We start from the raw sequence: 12,695 nt of genomic DNA, 5'->3' as shown, positions 1-12,695 counted from the left end.
GTGGTCTGACTCGGAGGCCGCGACCGAAAGTAGAAAGATGAAAGTACGTCAGTACGGAAACTTTAATCAACGGCTTTAGAAATGCTCGATGGAAATAAGATGATGATAAGAACAAAACTCAGTGCGCTGTCATACTGGCCCCCCTGTCCAAAAAGAAGCTCGTCCTCGAGCCTCTATCCACAGCCTTACGGATGTACTGTCCTAAGGAACTTGGTCTTGACATTCACTGGTATGCGTTTGTCTTACATTTTTATTTAAATGATTGACTTCGATCCGATCTTACATCTTTTTGGTAACTTTGACACGTCACGCTTCTAAGCTGGCGTCGGAAAGTTTTGCCTTGCATATCTTGATTCTTCCTTCGTGACAAGGTTTCCTTTTTTTTATATAATCCATTAGAGTTGTATATGAGAAAGCGCAAGTGATAATCGTCGGTTGCTTTGAGTATGATTGTAAAAACTACCGACCTGGCGCAGGTCGGATTTTTCACCAATTAAATTCAATATAACCGACGATTAGCAGTCACGCTGCATCATTAGAAAATGCCTATTAAAGCCTTTCCATGTATAAGTCTTTACTCAGCACGTCGTCGTATCTTACGGAGTATAGAAGGTCTAAGCGGCGGGCCATCGATTACAGCTCGCTAGACGTAAATAAATGCTGTAATAACAATAATTATAATAAGAACTATAATTTATATATAGACTAATCTTTATCCAAAGGATCGTACGGACATCAAAGCCCGCTCCAATAGCTTTGAATTATTTAGGGAGCTTTGCAAATGAGCTGAATGTCTCTCTGTAGTTAAATAAAAGTAGGGTATTTTAAATATAAAGCGCAATCGGAATAAAGTGGGAACCAGAATACCAGATAGGATCAATTTCGAAGTCGAGCCAAGAAGCGCAATATTCAAGGGTGCCAGCGCACGGTAGGAATATGAAGTCTGTCTACCAAGGCGGAAATTGCCCAAAAATAGGTTGCAGGACTCTACCAGTACCGAAAAGACACTCCAGCGCACCGTGCGTCTCCAAGATTTTTCGCCTTGCTGGACAGACTTCATGGCCGCACGAGTATTCATGTTCCCCAATGATAGCTACTATCTCCCCCTATGAATGAATGTCGGACCCCGTTTAGCTCCATAGGTCATAGAGCGGTGAGTTCTGAATACCTTAAAGCCTTGTCAACTCCATTGCACAGACTAAAGACTGGCTCAAAAATACTTTTCAAGACTGAATGAATCCTTATAGTAGTAAGTTGATCTGTTTAAGACCTCGTAAGATTCCTTGCAAAATCATAATTTCGACATGTATTCATAAGGGGGAGAGTGTATTTCGACATGTATTCATAAGGGGGAGAGTGTTAATACGTAGTACTACGTCACAGGCCTAAGTATTACACCCTTGAGGGTAGGGTAACCAGGGGGTTTGAAGTGGAAATTTAGACTTTTGAGGCATGCTCAGGCCTGAGCGTGCAGCAATTCGGAGGGGAGTGGTACGTACTACAGTACGTAGTACCGGTATATTCAGATTTAATCCGTGCTTGACCTAGCGTAAAGTCGCCGGGAGGTTTCATTAAGAAGATGAAACACTAAACAGCGTCTTACGTATTGACTCGGAAAGCTTAACCCTAAAGCTATTGAGCACATTATCGGTGACGTCGAATGGACCGTTGATGAGGCTGTTGAGCTCTTTAGAAAGGCGTATTGTAAGAAACGAGCACATATCCAACAAAGCGAGCGCATATCCAACAAAATCAACAGAGCGTTTAGAGCGGTTGGCTTATTGGACCATTCTGTCCTGCGCGCGCTGGAAAGTGTGCTCTAGCGAGGCTCCAAGCATCAAGGTGGCACGGGGCGTACAATTCCATTGACCAGCGTTCCAAGTATTTCCTATCGGCCTAGACCTTGTCAGAACGCAGGCTCGATATCAAAGGGTTCAAAATGCACGTACACATGTCAAAAGAGGTAGAAAGCAGCTGGGTCACCCGAGTTCCTCGCTGGATCACCAAGTTTCCAGGGGAGCTCAACAAACGGCTGGCCACATTTCCGTGAGAACACCATTGGGAGGTCCTCTGCTGCCTAGACTCTTGGTTTGAAAAGCTGCTCTCAACAGGAGAGCCATTGTGGAGTCGTCCAGGACTAAAATCTGGGCTGTAGGCTCGGCAAGCTGTCCGACTTTCATATGAAATATTTCAAAGTATAGGACAAACGGGGCTTGAGTATCCTTCGTGATACGGCGGAGTACGGTCTCGGCCATTACCTGTACATCTAGGGGAATGTACTGCCAGCCAGCCTCGAGGACCGCGAAAATCGCAATTACCATGGGTAAAGAGCGTTGGACCATCACACAGACGTACTGTCTGGGCTTTAATCTCATGGCAATTAGGCGACTCGTAAGTCCATTTGCAGCTCGGTCGAGTTCTGCGTAGGTGAGTCTCTAGCCATCGTGCTGGGCCGCAATCTCGTCAGCCTGCCGGTAGACGATCTCTTCGAACGCTTCGTGGATAGTTCTGTCTGAAGCGGTGAAATGCTGCCCTCCTCAAAATTCTGGATGGTGGTTAAGCTAATTAGCTTCAAGGTCAACTGATCACTGTCAAGTACGTAGCATTCTTGGATGTGGTCCGGTATCTTATATAATCCAACATAATGTTGAGCTACACGTGGATCCATGGCTAAGACCGTAAACCAGTAAACTGTTAAACAACACTACCTATCAATTGACCTAAAAGGAAATTGTTGATTTGGTGCATCCATTTGAGCTTGGGCCATCGAGGATGTTAGAATATTAGACTGCCGCCTATATTCCCTTGTATGGACTAGCCTCTTGGCTCTTGGCTGTTCCCTTAGGAACACCTGTACTTAGCTCTCAGTACTCTTATACTGAATCTACTACACCTTCTGAACTCCTGATTCTATCAGAGGAGCACTCAAAACTTGACTAAGCGCCGAGTAATCAGAAAAAGGGGAGGTTTTTTTCTTTTCGAATACTTGATTAATAGCTAATTAATAATAAAGAAAAAAATGCTCGAGAAACAGGTGGCTGCATCGCGCTGTAAGGGGCTATTGCTATGGATTGTAACTCAAGGGACAGCTGGCTACATCGTGCTAAAGGGGGCTGAAAGGGGTTAATGCTATGGAACAAATGCTCAAGGAACAGCTGATTGCATCGCGCTATAAGAGGCTATTGCTATAGATTGAAACATAAGATTTCTTTCAGGGGGAAAAAAAAGACGGTGGGTGCGGCAGGAATGTTAAGAGAAAAAGAACGCCTGCCCACCGACGCTAGCAGATGAAAACCCTCGGGTCTGTGAATTCGATACTTGTCGGACTACTGGTACGGTCGTGGGCGCCGGACACGTGAAGGGTGTGGCACGTGGGGAGGCACGTGCCGCCGTGGCTCCTGCCCCCTTAAGGGGCAGCCCACTTTGTAAGAATAGAGATAACCATCAACAAATACAACAACACACAACACGACTGATTAATCACTCACCCCCTGTGACTTACCAACAAGACTGATAGTGGACGACAGTACCTGTTGACTCCGTTGACGTACCTACCTACTTAGGTGAGTGAGTATGCACCTCCTCCTTACAGTCAGACCTGCCTTCTCCATCTACACCTTTTGAGCATTTCCACCGGATGAACGAATAGACCTAAGAGCCGCAGTTGGTCTGCTATCAGTTACAGCATGTTTACTTGTTTACCCTTTTTCAGACCTCGATCGAAAGCGAATAAATCTTTTGCACTTGCCCATAGGCACTAATCGCCGGCTCGCTTAGGTGGGCCTCCTTCCGTCCAGCCCTCGGTCGACGAATAGCGAGACGAAGATATGATGATCTCTCTCATCCCTGTTTACTTCGGGCCTTAGTCCGGCGTGGCATCGGGAGATCTGCATCCTGCATCCATGCCAAAAGCCACGTCACCGACACAGTTGGCACTGTCCCCCCAGTCCCTTTCAAAAAAAAAAAAAAAAAAAAAAAAAAACCCAGTTTAGCATGTAGTTGTAAATCGTACAATCAAAGTGGTAGTTTCAACCTCGTCAATTCTATTGAAAAGCCATGGTACTATAAGTAAAGAGCCTCTGCAAAATTCCGTTTACTTTTAGCCCTGCCCTCTAGAAATACGTAGTAAAGGGCGGGACCGCAAACCACAGCAAAAGTTCTATCCGTGCCACCCCTGGGATCCTGCCTTTATTTCTAGAAGGGGGATAGTTCGGGATTTTAGGGGTGGTAAGTAAGTAGGATCAAAACAGAGAAAGCTTTGCCGACGCTTAGATTAACGTGATTTCGTTCTGGTGATAAATATAGGCAGACCAAAAAGCGCCCCTTTCAGAGCGGCCCGAGCCGCTGCCAATATGATATTCGGGGACCGGCTAGCACGGAGCCCGAGACGAGGCAAAAGCCGCAAAACGTGGTAGAACAGCTCCGATGTTTTTTTTTTATGTATATATTTACTTTTTTTTTCAAGTGGCACTTCAATTAATTCATCCAGGTGAGCCGTGCGCAGGGACCCGATATTTTTTTTTTTCGTGGTTCCGGTTTGTTGAAGGTCACTCACTCACTGTTGATGAGCATGGATGGGGTAGCTGTCTCTAAAATACTCATAAGTGGGCCAAATTTGCAAGGGTTTCTCTAGTTTCTGTACGCTCCAGCGCTTTCATTGCGCTTTCATTTGATATGCCGCGAAGAGTTATTTTCGAGTCTCGGAACACTGTTCTTGATAGGTAGCTATATCGAGACGTTAGGGAGGCTGCGATTTTCTACCTGTACGTGGTGCCTCTTCCAAACCCTTCAGCTTTTTCCTGCGGCAAAGAGTTTAGAAAGCCGAACTCGAATCATCGACATGCAGCGACTCTTCGAAAAGATTTTCCTTTAATCGTCGTTTACCTTAAATTTAACTCGAAAGAATTGACCGACTTGCTGTAGCAAGTCGGCACCATCAAGGCGGGACAGTAACGGTATACCACTTATTAAACAATAACTATTAATATAAATACGAAGAAAAAAATTTTCTATGCTCAGAAAACTATATTTTACAATCGCGAATTAAGAATATAAAGATGCTTTCATTTGTAGTGACCTAATACATCAAAAAGTAATGAGAATGTAGCTAAAAACTATCCTAAATAATTCAATTTTACTTGCCTGCTTAAAATATATAAATAACTACAACCTTAATTAAACAAAAAAGTCCTATAGATTGGAAATAAATGATCTAATCTATTTACCTCAGGGCTACGAACGCGAGCCTTTGTAGCTTTCCGACAAAATTGTCTATGGAGAGAAGAGAGATCGTAAGTTGCGAAGTGCGAAGCAAAGAAAAGGAGATAAGTTTTTCGAGAGGGTCTGTCTGTGCACTCTTTGATTTTCTCGGCTGTTCCATCGACCGACTTGCCGGGTCAGCCAGTCCCCTCACAGTATTCGATAGTTCTCGGAAGACAACTCGATGCAAATTCTTTGAAATGCTTTTTTAAAGGGCTGATAAAGATTCTGCGATACCGCGGGACTAGAAACCCGGGGTTAATTGAAAGAGAGCTTTTCCTAACGTGATTTTTTATTCCCGGTTGGATAATACTTGGTATGTGATTCCTTTACTTAGCACGTCGCCGTACCCCATGGGAGGTCCCAGGGTCTAAGCATTGCGTTTTGCATACCCGCCCGACGTGTATCAATACTACTATTACTATTATATCGAGACCTTATACGAATCGTAGTAGCGGCGCTGTGGAGCTGTAAGTAATCGGTGCTCGAAGATGGCCAACTGAATATTATTTCATTGAAGTGAAATCTCTACTGAGCTAATTAGAAAAAAGCCCTTGTAAGCTCCCCTGTACCCCCCCTGGTAGAGAGTCGAGACCCTTCAAATGGCCCCCACTATTACAAATATCCAAGAAGGGACGTTAGGGGGTACAGAATCAGGTAGCTCACACACTTTTAAGTTGTCAGATGCAGCGACCTCTGAGGAACCCATTCGAGCCTGCGATGATGTGCAATACCATCCACGCAGCTGAAGGCGCGTAAGTCTGGCCTTCCAGAGTTGATAGGTCCATAGCCTCTCTCTCCCCTTCGCAGCAGTGTTAGGCTAACATCACTGCAGTCGGCACGATATCCGGAATTCGGGGCAGGAGGAGCTCAGAGATTGACGAGGGTTAGTAAGTAGGGAAGCCAAAGGTAATGCACCTCGTCCTCACTCCGTTAATAAATTGATAAGATCCGCTAAAAATTTCTAATTGGAGCTGCTAGGCCTTCGTGGCACGGACTTTCCACGCACTGAACTCTATGATTAGACACTTGCTGCGGCATTCATAATTCCATCACCGGCTGTGCAGCTGGGCAAAAGGGCCATTCATTTTGATTGATACAGATCTCGCCCCTGTCGCTCCGGAATACAGCTCGAGCAAAGTCCGTTGGAATACAGCTGACCACCAAGGTCAGGAAAGGGAGGAACTTAAAACACGTGATGGCGCGGCTTCCTCTTAGGGAATAAATCATTCCCTACGACCTCCATAGAAATGCATCCACTACAAAAACAACGAAAAACACCAAGACTAGTCTTACCAACAACACCTGTGATATCAAACAAAAGTCTATACTATGGCTCTTTCGCGCTTGAAGACCGGAAGGAAGGTATAGATACGTTTGCGGAGAAGCGCCGGGCTGTGTTGAAGGACCCGTAGTCTCGTGCCTGCTTGTACCTTTATGTACTGGATCTCAGCCCCGTGTATAAGCATCGGATGCTTCTATTAGACTGTTAACAAAATTGGCCCTCTCCACTGAGGTTCTCGAGGCGCTGTCATTCTGGTATCGTTTCGTTGCAACCATGTGGATCGCTTCTTCCAAACTTTCAGAAGGGGGCTGGAAGTAGAAATGACTTACTTGTAGCCACGGTACTCGTAAAAGCACTTAGCTCTCGAGAGCCTCCCACCACAATCTTAGCCAACCGGCTGCCATCATCCGTAACCACGATTATGCTATTACCCAACATTTTTTGAAGGATTATCTCTCGTTCTTCGTATCAGCAGCCGGGTTCGAATAATATACCAAATGTGCCTCTCGTTCATCGCGATGGGTCTTGATCCCAGCCAGCATTACATACATCCGACTCGAGGCCGGAAGTACCATGGTCGATGATGAGAATCTGTTTAATAAGGTACTTACAGTTGGAAGCGTAGCATCGTCACATGTTCTTCTTGTCCTCCTTTCAGGTCTTCGGTACCGAGAGACTTTTGCCCGGCTTCCTCTTCGAGAATGCACAGATGCAAGGAACCGGAGGCAAGCTCTGCAGTTGGCGGGACGAGGTGAGATGAGTAAATATGTAAGGAAAGTCAGTCATGGCGATCGGTGGGTCTCGCCTCACATGAGGCTCACTTGAGCCATCCACCGGAGGCGTGGCTCGCGAGTCGCAAGGATGCATGACAAAGGCAAGACATAGCTATGCTTGAACGACAGCAAGCTCTCAATACTTTCGACACGCTCAATAAGACTCCATTAAATGCACAAGCAAGCTATGTACCGATATTTACCATGCTCCCTAGACCCAGCATTCAGAAGAAAGGATTTTATCGTATACCATATGCTTTCACCACAATTAGGCTCATGTTACAAGCACGTTACCAAAAGATTCCGAGATTTCTCTCCTCGTTGGAGGCTCGATGACTTCGGGGTGAGTGGATACGCCGACCTCTAGGCGTTCTTGCATGGTTTGAATCATGATTGGAGGCACGCTCTCGTCCGTGGCGCGAATAGTGAGCCGAACCATCTAAGACTTTATGTCAGCACATTCGTCACATCCAAATAAACCGCAATAAAACTTACGCCTGTCGTATAATTAGGCTCAAGGCGAAGCAAGCACCCGAACTTTCCACCTTCAGCAGTATGCAAAACACTAGCGCCAACGAAATTCTTCTTGTTTGGATCAACACCATCCAAAACACCCCACCTGAAGCCATTGATAGTCTTTCTTATGAAAGACTCATTGATCTCATGATCGCCCCCTTTACCTCCTTTCACGCCAAAGATACGCTGTGCTTCGCGGGGTGCGCCACCAATCTGCTTCCAGCGCTTGAAGAAGTCTTCTGCTGAGAGCTCGGCAGGGTCCATGAATTTATGAATCGTGACAGGGAGCTTCAGCGTAAGGGCTTGCAACGCCCCTGCCAAGTAACTGATTCGAATGGTAGGACTCTTCTCGAATACCTTCTTCGCCTCAAACATGATCATTTGCTGACTTTGGGAGCCTTCGTAGATCGTGCTCTCAGGTAAGCCCTTTACTTCCCAGCTCAGATTTCCCTTCTCCGATGGCTCGAGATCGAGGGTTGTCGTGAACGAGCTGACTGCTCTTGGACTCTTGTTAGAGAAGTAAAGAATGACGCAGGCCATTTGCCCACGATATTCTGACCGCACGCCAATTTGCATCTGCCCATCTTCGTAAAGTACCCCTTCTGCTTTCAGCAAGAGTTTGTTATAGCCATACTCCCAATCGGGAGAAAGGTGAGCAGCACTAGCAAGGTTTGGCGCTTTCAAAGTCTTGGGTTCCGACGGTCCAACATCCATCAAATCTAAGCCTGCGAGATCACTGTTGCTGTTGGCATGGCCATTCGAGCCATTGGTCGCCTTTGAGGAACCGTTCACTCTACTCGCAGTACCATTCGCACTGAAAGATTGCGTAAGACCTGTGTTCTTGGTCAAGCTTAATTCCTTCTCATTGGCATTGGCATCCTTTCCACCCACGACCCAAGTTCGCTTATCGCTAGTGTTGCCATGCCTCTGATGTAATCGAGATAGAAGAGCAGACTGTCTTTCCGGGAATGGCGGCATTTCATCACAAACAGTGCGTAGTAGATCATCGGTAGGCAGACTCGCCAACGCGAGATATTCACATGCTCGCTGTTGAAGCTCGGAGTCCAAAGTATGACTGTACGCCTGGAAGACATACATGAGTCGAGGTTTGATTTCGGGGAACAGGTTAACGAATTTGATGAAACAGGAAAGAATGATTGCTCGAGTAGGCGAGGAGCAGCCTTGAAGCTTCCCTTGGATTGCAATGAATTGTTCGATGGGACTACAGCCCTTGTCTTCTGCGACAAGATGACCGAACTCGCCCAGGATGTAGCCGCCAATCTTCACCAAAGTTTCGTGACAATGGTCTGCCTTGAGATACTGCAAGATATTCTGTGCAGCATAGACTTGCAGTTCCTCGTTGTTTGTGACAATTTGGATGACTCGGTGCCAAACCTCGTCACTCACATGGTCTCCCGCAATCGAGATCAGCCGAAGAGAGATGTCGACATACCATTGAATGTCCGTAGCGTATTTTTCGGTCAGGATGGCAATCTTCAAGACCATCTCCTCTCGGATTGCGAAATCAGCATTTTGGAGATATTGCAGAAGTTCGCCAACGATCGGCTGAGCGTTGGTTTGGTCGCACATGCTGTAGAGCAAATCCAGACCTTTACGCCGCACACTAATGTCCCTATCTTTCAACGAACTGATAATGATGCCCTGGTGCTGTTTAATCGGATCCAAGTTTTCTGCTCGAGCAGCCAAATGAGTCATGGCCTCCAACCCAAGATATCTTACATTCGTTTCTCTAGATTGAATGAATTTTCCTAGCCGGTGCGAGATTTGACTCATCAGTGCCTGTTCAGTATCGAGATGAATAATTAGGTTGATGGCCTCGAAAAGGACGGCGTTTTGCGCATTGTTCTGCTGCACATTTTTGGGCATTTCCAAGGCTAGATTCAGAATCTTTTGTAAGGACTCGCGTATTAAATCGCGGACATGTGTATCCTCTGGTCATATATCAATAACATATTTCCAGTTCAGATTTGGAATAACTCACCTGATGGTGGGTAATATTGCAACAGCCTAAGCAGCTTGACCTGTATCCACGGACACGGTACATTATAGTAAAGGTAGTCTGTCGCGTATTCGTTGTCGACTAATATTCTCTTCATTCTTGACGCAGCTTTGACATAACTGCCCTTGTATTGGTCGGGTTGGTCCTGGGCAAGTGCCATGACCAGCGAAGTTACAGAGAGCGCCACTCCCATGTCTATATCGTCCATGAGCGAAATGATTCTTTCGGCCCATTGCGGTTGAACGATGTCTGGGTGTTTCCTGTACAAACGGAGCAGAGTCAACGCGGCCTTTTTCTTCACGAACGCCTTGGAAGTCCTAAATTTCACCATCAGTAGGGGCCTAGCAAACTGGATCTTGGTGGCATACGGAGATATCAGCAATCTGTGTACTTCACCACTTAGTGCCTCGCCCATCTCCCTGCTTCCAACATTGGCGATGGCATGTAACGCCAAACAATTGTACAACTCGTTCTGATCCGTGAGATCTTTCCGAATACTGTTGACAACCAGATGCAGGAGTTCGTGTTGCTCGTGGAGAAAAAGGGTCATGGCAAGGTATCCGATTTGCTTTTCAGAGTACTTGCTTGCAGATATGAGATTGACAGCTTCCAGGTGTCCGAAGTCGACGTTCCAACCCAGGATGTATATGTAGAGAAGCTAGCTACTTGTCAGGTACTTTTGTTGAAAAATAGCTAGAGTTGTATACCTTGCAGACATATTTCTTCTTGTGATAGCCGTTGAGGTTCCCATCTGCGCCCGTGAATTAGCCCTTATCCTCCTACAGAATTTCAAGTCCTGGGTATTTCTCGGCGGCAATACCTCTGAATTTCTGTCTGTGGAACAGAATGCATCAGCAAAATTCCCATCCCTTAATTCAAACCCGATCGATTACCAACCTTATATTCGCCAGCTCCTTATTTATCCTCTTCTCTTCCAATTCTCTTGCTCTCGCATTCCGTATGTCCGCGATGAACTGCACTAATCCACGCATGTTCGCATTGTTTCCTGAGCTCCCGCGGCCTAGAAAGCCTGCTGCCGCCGAGGAGGCCATATTGAAATTGTGGCTCTCGTCCCGTATGCGCCTATTGGATTTCCGCAGAGACTCCGACAATTCTTTGTTTCCCACACAGGCTTCCCTGTAACACAAGAACCGGGCGAGTCGAGTTCCAGTGTGCGCACAGCAGAAGTCGTCGCGTCTGGTTGGAGATTTGGCACTTTCGCAAGCGGATGCTCTGGAACGTAGGATATCGCATACACAGGCCTCGACGGTTTAGCCTTGCTCGTGGAACCCCATCCGATATGTATCGCGGCGTGAAAGCCAGCAGTTCTTTGAGTCTACGGCGAGATATTGTGTTATTGTCGGCGTGAAGCTGTGTTGTTGAAAATTGAAGATGGAGGTCTGACGGACGATCCCCCTCATGAGGGTTGACAGGGGCCGGCTTGGAGTGTGGCGAGGCTCAAGCGCCCCGAACGTCACTACAGCCTCCCCGTGCATTTCTTCATCCGAAGGCAACAACAGCTTTAATTCCTAGTACAATTGAGAAGATGAAGCCCGTAAGTCTAAGGCCTTTTTTGCCCCGCCCGGCAATTCGAAGGAGAATCTGGATGTCCCGAAGTTATGCAGTTCAAGCTCCCGGATCACCAACTCTCCAAATCTTCAATCGACATACAAAATACCTACAGAAGGAGCGGGCCGCTTCCGATGTAGAACGGAGCAGACAAGTGGACTATCTGAAGGATGAGGTAGCTATGCGGCTATCGGAAAGACTCCTGGTAGGCTCAATCCCTCCGCTTGAGCATCCAAACTGATGCCCTCAGGATATCAACCGCGAGTTCGACAATGTCCTCGACCTCGGCGCAAACTCATGTCAAATCGCACGGGCACTTACTCTCCCAGAACGCTACCCAGATCCCACCAAGGAGCCTGTTTCTATCTCTTCGCGACTGTCGAAGCTCACAGCAGCAGAGTCGTCACGAAGTATGTTGTACCGAGACGTGGACCTACCCTTCAACCAAAAGATTACACTTACACGCGAAGTGCTTGACGATGAAGAAAGGCTTCCTTTTGAAGCAAACACATTCGACGCTGTGCTAAGCTCCCTGAGTATGCACTGGATCAACGACCTACCATCGCTACTGGCACAGATAAACCATGTTCTGAAGCCCGACAGCCCGTTTTTGGCGGCGATGTTTGGAGGAGATACCTTGTACGAATTGCGGACTTCTTTACAATTAGCAGACCAGGAGCGGAGAGGTGGTGTCTCTCCACACGTGTCTCCTCTGGCTGATGTTAGAGATATGGGCGGGCTTTTACAGAAGGCTGGGTTCAAAATGCTGACGGTTGATGTCGATGACATCATTGTTGACTTTCCCGATACATTTTCTCTGATGCAAGACTTGCAGGCGATGGGAGAGAGCAATGCGATTCTTGGAAGAGAACCAGGGGCCATCAAAAGAGATGTTCTGCTTGCGAACGAAGGTATATATCGGGAGCTTCACGGCAACGAGGATGGTACGCTGCCAGCGACGTTCCGGATGATATACATGATCGGCTGGAAAGAAGGCCCAAACCAGTCTCAGCCACTGCCTAGAGGAAGTGGCGAAATTAACTTGAAAGATATCCTGGGCGGTGGCGATATTCGATGAAATTGTTCATCTTCGACGGTACTACTCGTCATGGTATGGCTTGACATGAATGTGTTCATAGCCATATGTCCCAATTGACTGTACAATATAATACGCGCTTGAAGGGCACAGCAAATGAGCCCTATATGCTATCGGCTTACATCCATCTTGATTCCGACCGAAGCACATCGTGATCGCCGCGAGCGCTTTCACGGC

General features: G+C 46.8%; 3 protein-coding genes across 3 annotated transcripts; 1 reads left to right on the top strand and 2 right to left on the bottom strand.

The window, feature by feature from the left end:
- Window positions 1-1,888: 1,888 nt before the first annotated feature.
- On the bottom strand, window positions 1,889-2,375 carry L3040_008052 (uncharacterized protein; the record flags this gene model as incomplete). The annotated part of the gene is made up of 3 exons (XM_066154796.1): window positions 1,889-1,896; window positions 1,950-1,974; window positions 2,031-2,375. 3 exons carry the CDS (start codon window positions 2,373-2,375, stop codon window positions 1,889-1,891), a joined length of 378 nt encoding a protein of 125 aa, XP_066010690.1.
- Window positions 2,376-7,591: 5,216 nt separating this feature from the next.
- On the bottom strand, window positions 7,592-10,905 carry L3040_008051 (uncharacterized protein; the record flags this gene model as incomplete). Its single annotated transcript, XM_066154795.1, has 7 exons — window positions 7,592-7,756; window positions 7,813-9,785; window positions 9,836-10,170; window positions 10,222-10,511; window positions 10,561-10,604; window positions 10,674-10,687; window positions 10,751-10,905. The coding sequence occupies 7 exons, from the start codon at window positions 10,903-10,905 to the stop codon at window positions 7,592-7,594; spliced, it is 2,976 nt and encodes a 991-aa protein (XP_066010689.1).
- A 494-nt stretch (window positions 10,906-11,399) lies between these two features.
- On the top strand, window positions 11,400-12,500 carry L3040_008050 (uncharacterized protein; the record flags this gene model as incomplete). Its single annotated transcript, XM_066154794.1, has 3 exons — window positions 11,400-11,408; window positions 11,538-11,627; window positions 11,673-12,500. 3 exons carry the CDS (start codon window positions 11,400-11,402, stop codon window positions 12,498-12,500), a joined length of 927 nt encoding a protein of 308 aa, XP_066010688.1.
- Window positions 12,501-12,695: the final 195 nt, after the last annotated feature.

The sequence above is a fragment of the Drepanopeziza brunnea genome, assembly GCF_022702325.1.
Source record: "Drepanopeziza brunnea f. sp. 'multigermtubi' strain 214-2 chromosome Unknown ctg14, whole genome shotgun sequence".
In the NCBI taxonomy this organism is placed as follows: domain Eukaryota; kingdom Fungi; phylum Ascomycota; class Leotiomycetes; order Helotiales; family Drepanopezizaceae; genus Drepanopeziza; species Drepanopeziza brunnea.
This window is presented reverse-complemented; position numbering and strand designations above follow the sequence as displayed.